The following is a 7,022-nucleotide window of genomic DNA, read 5'->3' on the forward strand; positions in this document are numbered from 1 at the left end:
TGTGCAACTTTGAGCTGGTTACCTAACCTCTCTGAGCTACTGTTTTTCATCTAAAATGGGTGTAAAAGTACCTATCTCAGAGAACTTCTGTGAGGATTAAAGAAATAACAGATATAAAAGATCTTGCCTAGTACTTGACCCACACTAGACACTTAATACATAATAATTTTTCCTTCCTTCTCAAATGGCCTCCCAGGCATGATGACTGAGATTCTCTCAGATTAATCAATCAGATCAGTGTTTCTGAAATTTATCTTTAGCACAGGATCTTTTCCTAAAATAAGCTTTTACATGGAAACCTAATATCTAAAACAATTAAAAGCAGAGTTTTATTAGTATAAACATAACTTAATGCTCACATTGTATAACATTTGTTTATTGTAAACTGTCCACTGAGAACAATGCAGTGTCTGGATGATCTTATCCTTTTTTTTGTTGTTGGCAGCTGGCTGGTACAGGGGTCCAAACCCTTGACCCTGGTGTTACAACACCAATCTTAGCCTTTTAAAAGTGGGTGTTGCAGTATTGGATTGTTTTCCCCATTCATAAAAATTGAATAAAGCATTTGTGGGATCCCTGAGGGCCCCTCCAAGGGAACAAGTTGAAAACCCCTACAGTGCAGCACTACCTGCAGCAGGCCCCTGAGAGAATGGTGCTGCATGCCCAGAGGAGAGAGCTCCTTAACCACTGGTGCCAGTCAGCCCCTCAGTGCAGGCTGGAGTATTAAACCCCAGTGTTGGAGCAGGAAGAGGCCTCAGGGCTGTTTAGTCTGGCAGTTTCAAAATTTTTCCTTAATTAGCAGAGTCCCTTTTTCCGAGGAGATCTTAAACAGAAGAGTGTCAAACAGAGACAGCAGAGGGGTTTCCCTGGTTAAGTCAGTGAGGTTGGGAAGGTGGTGGGCTGACAGTCCCCAGTGGGTTGTTCCTCAAAGCTCCATTTGACCGCCTGTGCCTTGACACAACCACTGCATATTACAGTGGAGGAAATAGGCCCAGGGGTCTCAGCTGGCCCAATAGGCCCAAGGTCACACTTTGAGTCTGCAGGGAGCTCCTTTGGTTAGCAGGAGTCAGCTCCTGTGAGAGCAGACCCAGGATGTAATGATGTGCTGGCCGGGGAGGTGTTAGGAGAGGCCAGAGCTCAGAATCAGAGATGGGGTGGAAGACTTGAGGATGGGGCTGAGGTGGGGGAGTGGGAAGGAAAGGCACACAGCAGCAGGGGCGTCTAGGAGGGGACAAGGGGGATTCCCAAGGAGAGTGTCTCAGAAGACACTCTGCCTAGTTCACATATTGCATGGGAAAAAAATTTTGTTTATCTGAAATTCAAATTTAACTAGGCATCCTGTATTTGTTCTGGCAACAATCTGTCTTCCTCCCTGTCCCCTAATCCATACCCTTCACGTAGGGTCCCACCAGATAAGCCTATTACAGTGGTGGTTTGAGCTTCCTGGTTGAGTAATTCTGGAGTTCTGACCTGGTAGTGGAATGTGTGGTCAGACTGTTGGGGCGGATGGGAGGGAGGGTGGGCAGCAGCTAGTGGCTAGTACCTGGGCCTTTGGTCTCTCACTCCACCCTGAGAGCCCATGAGCTAGAGAGATGACCAGGAGCTCTCCCTCAGACATTCTGGGAGGCCAGTGCCACTCCTCGGAGGTTCTGTCCCACTGCTGGGAAGAGCCTAAACATTCTGGTTCCAGCAACAGCAGAGTGTGTGGAATCAGAGCGTTTCCTTCCGAGGGGAAAGGTTTGAACATTCAAGGGGAGAGTTAGCCGTTAGGCAGATGTTGATAAAACAACTCTTTGCCCTTTTCCAGGGTCTGCTAAGAACTCGAGCTCATTTGGGGAACCTCTTAAGGGTGGATATTCATTTCCATTTCCAGCATATAGCAATATTTTAGGTGCAACATAGAGGCTCTTAACTGTGCAATTGAATTTTGGTTTTAGGATTATCCTTTAAAGAAGAGCTCCTATTATTATTCAGATTGTATAGGTGGAGAAACTGAGGCAGAGAGGACTCAGTGCTTTGCCTAAGATCATGGAGACCCTCAGGTCTCTCCACAAGGGGCAGTCTTATGCTATAGAGGGCCTGTAGTCAGAGGTCTGTGTGGCACTGGGCTCTCTGAGCCTCAGTTTCCCTGTCTGGAAGTTGAGACTAATAGACTATGCTCCTTATAAGTGTAAGAGTCGTGCCCTGTTGTGGGCTGTGACTGTTAGGGCTGGCAGGAGCTGAGAGATTCAGTATCTGCGGAAAGACTTTGCCTGTGCTGAGACCCCCAGGAGGAGAATGTTCTCTCACAGAAGGGCTGGGGGCATCTCACCTGGCTTGGCCAGGGGAGAATGCTGGCTTCTCACCTCTCTTGCCCTCATCCTGTTCCAGTGAGGACACGGGCACCATTTCTGAGGCATCACTCTTTACACGCTCTGACCAGAGCTTCTTTGGTACCTTTTAAAAATAATTATTACTGTAAATGAGAGAAAAATACTTTGAGAAATGACTCTTCTCTCCACATTAAAGTCCAAAGAATATTAAATTAGAACTAGGAGTTATGAAGCCCATATATTTAAAGACACCAGAATATGCTGAGGCAGGGACTTGGTGATGGGAAGACTGGACATTACTGTGACTGGGAAGGGAGCCCCCTCTGCCCCAGCTTCTGAGGCCAGTCACCTCACCTGCAAAGGGAAGGCTGGACAAGGTGACCTCTGAGGCCTCTTCCAGCTTGCTGATCCATGTTCCACATCCCCAGCTGGACCAGGCGCTTCTGGTCTTCCCTCATACTCTGCTCAGATAGAGCTGGAGAATCAGCTGACTCACTGAGCAGTCGGGGAGCGAGGGGGTTCCAGTGGGGAGGCAGCCCCACCTAGGAGACCCTAGTTCAAGTTCCTTCCTCTGACAGGGTGCTATGCGGCCTTGGGCAAGTTCCCTCCTCTGGGCCTCACCTTGACATCTCTCTATGATGAAGCTGATGGCAGCCACGAAAGGCTGTTGTGCTGTAAGGGGCAGCAGGAGACCGAGGTTGGGCTAACATCTTTCGCTGGGCTGGGCAGGACATTGCGCCTTTTGAGGGGAGTGCCTAAAAGGAGGGCATTAGACAACTTTGGCAGGAAAATAAAGACAAATCTGAAAGAGATGTAGGCATTTAGGGCAGCTCTTCTTGGACCAAATATAGTTAAACATGTGGGGCATATTTTCCATTAGATTTTTTTGTCTTTGCATAAGAGTGGCTATTTATCCAAGTCCCCAAAGCAGGCCAGGGACAAGAAGCTGTCTGTGATTCATGTTGGATGCTAGTGGACCTGGAGAGTGTCCAGGCCTGGCTTGGCTGCCGGTGGCCCTTAGAGAGAAGTGTTTGACTGTAAGTCCAGCCGGGGTTGGGGATGCTCTTCTTACAGTGGATGCTGCCAGGAAGGCAGAGAGCACCCCATTTCTGGCCAGAGGGGTCTTCTTTAGGGTCACTGGGGGCAGGGGGCATCCAGGGCAAGGTGAGGACCAAGCACACTCACACATGTGGGCCAATGGCCCAGGCAAAAGTTGGGGTGAGGAGAATGGTTGCCAGTGTGGCAGTGACGCCCCCTTTGCATGCCTAAGTAACAACTTGTGAAATCCAGATGAGGTCAGTAGTTTGGTTCAGAGTTCGGTACCAATGTCAATTTCTGTGGGCCAATGGCCCAGGCAAAAGTTGGGGTGAGGAGAATGGTTGCCAGTGTGGCAGTGACACCCCCTTTGCATGCCTAAGTAACAACTTGTGAAATCCAGATGAGGTCAGTAGTTTGGTTCAGAGTTCAGTACCAATGTCAATTTCTTGGTTTTTTTTTTTTTTCCTTTTTGTCTTTTTTTCGTGACCGGTAACGGGATCGCAACCCTCGGTGTCGCGCCTGCACCACGCTCAACCAGTGAGCGGACAGGTCTCTATATGGGATCCGAACTCTCAGCGGGAGCGCCACCGCACTCCCAAGCCCTGCACTCTACTGAGTGTGCCACCGGGCCGGCCCTCAATTTCTTGGTTTTGATCATTGTGCTATGGTTACATAAAGTGTTAACCTTCGGGGAACTTGGTGGAAGAGTACATAGGAACTACATACTATTTTGCAATTTCTACATGAATCTTAAATTATTTCAAAATAAAAAGTAAAAACAAACAAACAAACAAACAAACAAAAAAACGCCTGGGAATGTGAACCTGCCCTATTATCTTAGGAGCGCCATGGTCCCCACTGCACTATACCTGGCATTTATGGTGGGCCAGGCCCCATTCCCATCCTACACAGCCCTGCAAGAGAGGCCTATTAAATGAGCTAATGCAGAGTCAAGCAGTAGCACGGCACCCGGCACAGAGNGCCCCCTTTGCATGCCTAAGTAACAACTTGTGAAATCCAGATGAGGTCAGTAGTTTGGTTCAGAGTTCGGTACCAATGTCAATTTCTTGGTTTTTTTTTTTTTTTCCTTTTTGTCTTTTTTTCGTGACCGGTAACGGGATCGCAACCCTCGGTGTCGCGCCTACACCACGCTCAACCAGTGAGCGGACAGGTCTCTATATGGGATCCGAACTCTCAGCTGGAGCGCCACCGCACTCCCAAGCCCTGCACTCTACTGAGTGTGCCACCGGGCCGGCCCTCAATTTCTTGGTTTTGATCATTGTGCTATGGTTACATAAAGTGTTAACCTTCGGGGAACTTGGTGGAAGAGTACATAGGAACTACATACTATTTTGCAATTTCTACATGAATCTTAAATTATTTCAAAATAAAAAGTAAAAACAAACAAACAAACAAACAAACAAAAAAACGCCTGGGAATGTGAACCTGCCCTATTATCTTAGGAGCGCCATGGTCCCCACTGCACTATACCTGGCATTTATGGTGGGCCAGGCCCCATTCCCATCCTACACAGCCCTGCAAGAGAGGCCTATTAAATGAGCTAATGCAGAGTCAAGCAGTAGCACGGCACCCGGCACAGAGGGAAGGTTTGGAAACTGTTAACCAATGTGATCATATTAATCACATCTTGAAAATGAAGAGACAGCCTCAGAGAGCTGAAGTGACCTGGCCAGTCACGCAGCTCACAAGTAGTTGAGGTTGGGTTTGGTTCTACACTGCCAACTTAGTACTGTGACTCTATTAGACTTCTCTCTTCTCTGCTGTCATATTGTCAAGGATTATTTGTAAAACCTTCTTGAAACTTCTAACCAGGATCTGACCACACTCTCACCATCATGTTGTATACTTCTCTTTTCCCTCATCTCTTCCCCCATGGGGCAGGAGGGTTGTCCTTGGGGGCTTCCTGCAGGCCGGGTCCTGTGATCAGAGAGGAAGAGAGTGGAGAAGCTTAGGTTTGGGATGGAGGGGCTGGCAGTGCAGCTCCTGAGCCTCTGCTGGTGATGGGACCCTTTGACCACACACCCCATCCTGCTGGCTTTGTGAGTGGGCCCAGAACACAGTCTGTCCCTGCAGGCAGAACAGCATCTCCTTGGTGGGAGTTTATGCCTGCGTCCTCCAGGTGGGTGAGAACCAGGGCCTTTACAGTGGTCCCAGCTCAGCCAGCCCCAGAGCAGCTCCTAAAGGCCCCACAAGGGGTCCAAGGCTGCACAGGGGTCCAGCACAGAGGGAAGCTTGAACTTAGACCCAGTTCACTGCCTCTGACCTGTCTGACCATCTGTGTTGCAGAGGACACCTACAGCTCTGAGGAGACTGTGGACCACCAGCCTGTCCACCTGAGGGTCATGGACACGGCGGACCCGGTAATATTACCCCCATTACCCATGGAGAGCTGAGAGTCAGTGTAGCCTCCCGAGAAGACCTGGCCCAGAGTACAGAGCCTCAGATGGAAATTTGGATCCATTCTAAGCTCCAGTTTGCTGTGTGACCCTGAACGAGGCACTGACCTCTCTGGGCCTGGATCTTTCATTTGCCAAATGAGAAGGATGGGATGGGTCCTAGGGAGACCTGGTGATTGCTGACATCAGCTCCGAGAACCTATGTTGTGGCACTTGCTCATGCACACATGGAGACAGGTGCAAACCTGTTCACAGATGCCCCCGGTGGGAGCTCCTCAGCCCAAGTTCCCTTCCCCCAACACACACATCTCCCCCGTGTCCTCACCACCCTGCCAAGGCCAGATGCCAGTTATTCTCATGAGCCAAAGGGGCAGCATGAACCTGACCCAAAACCAGCAGTGCCCAGGGACAGCGGGGTCTCTGGAGGGGCCATGCTAGCGTCTTTGGCTCTGTGCCTATGGGACCAAGGTCTCCAAGTCTCTGGCTGGGTGGTGGGAGGGAAGTTTATGAGACAATGTCTCCTTTCACGCCAAGCCAAATCCACAGTCAAGTGCCCCTTTGAAAAGGGCTCTGCTGGGGAACAATATACAAAGACCCAGGGAGTGGGGAGGTGGGACGGGGCAGCTCAGGTGAAGGCCTTTCTGCTGAACCTCTTCTGTCCCTGAGTGGGCCTTCCCTCCTCCTCCCCAGGACATCCCCAGGAACTGTGAGCGCTACCTGAACTGGGCCCACGCCTTCCTTGTGGTGTACAGTGTCGACAGCCGCCAGAGCTTCGAGGGCAGCAGCAGCTACCTGGAGCTGCTCGCTTTGCACACCAAGGAGACACAGCGCGGCTCCCCTGCTCTGTTGCTGGGCAATAAGCTGGACATGGCCCAGTACAGGTATGTGCCAGCAGTCTGGCCCTCACATCCAAAGTGCACTTTCCTTATCTGAAAAGGCCGGTGGGATCTTCAGGGATCGGTTGGCTGCTAAGAACAGTAATCCTCTCAAATTTAGGTAAAAGGAATTGTGTTGTAAGGGTATGGTGGACATTGGTCTTCCAGATAGCCAAGGACAGGAAGGAAAGGGCATCTGGCCACAGAGGGGCTGGACCCCGAAAGTCAGAAGAGAGGCCATTCCTTCCACCCTCGTGGGTCTCCATAGTCTGTATTGGCCTCACCCTTTTTTGCCTGAGCCTTTATTTTTATTTTTTTTATTTTTTTTTTTGTCTTTTGTCTTTTTCCATGTCCGGCAACGGATTGCAACCCTCAGTGTT

At 49.9% G+C, this 7,022-nt stretch overlaps 2 protein-coding genes across 2 annotated transcripts in view; both read left to right on the forward strand.

Annotated features, from left to right (window-relative positions):
- The window catches only part of LOC103586664 (ras-like protein family member 12), a 9,781-nt gene extending 3,317 nt beyond the window's left edge, over positions 1-6,464 (forward strand). Inside the window, exon 3 of the mRNA XM_008567959.1 lies at positions 5,658-6,464. Coding sequence (XP_008566181.1) covers positions 5,658-5,764 — 107 coding nt within the window. The 3' untranslated portion in view covers positions 5,765-6,464. The remainder of the gene's footprint in view (positions 1-5,657) is intronic.
- Positions 6,282-7,022, forward strand: part of LOC103586673 (ras-like protein family member 12) — a 4,488-nt gene continuing 3,747 nt past the window's right edge. The window contains exons 1-2 of the mRNA XM_008567976.1: positions 6,282-6,317; positions 6,434-6,648. Of these exons, the coding sequence (XP_008566198.1) occupies positions 6,282-6,317; positions 6,434-6,648 (251 nt within the window). The remainder of the gene's footprint in view (positions 6,318-6,433; positions 6,649-7,022) is intronic.

Source organism: Galeopterus variegatus, unplaced genomic scaffold (assembly GCF_000696425.1).
Source record: "Galeopterus variegatus unplaced genomic scaffold, G_variegatus-3.0.2 Scaffold360, whole genome shotgun sequence".
Lineage (NCBI taxonomy): Eukaryota > Metazoa > Chordata > Mammalia > Dermoptera > Cynocephalidae > Galeopterus > Galeopterus variegatus.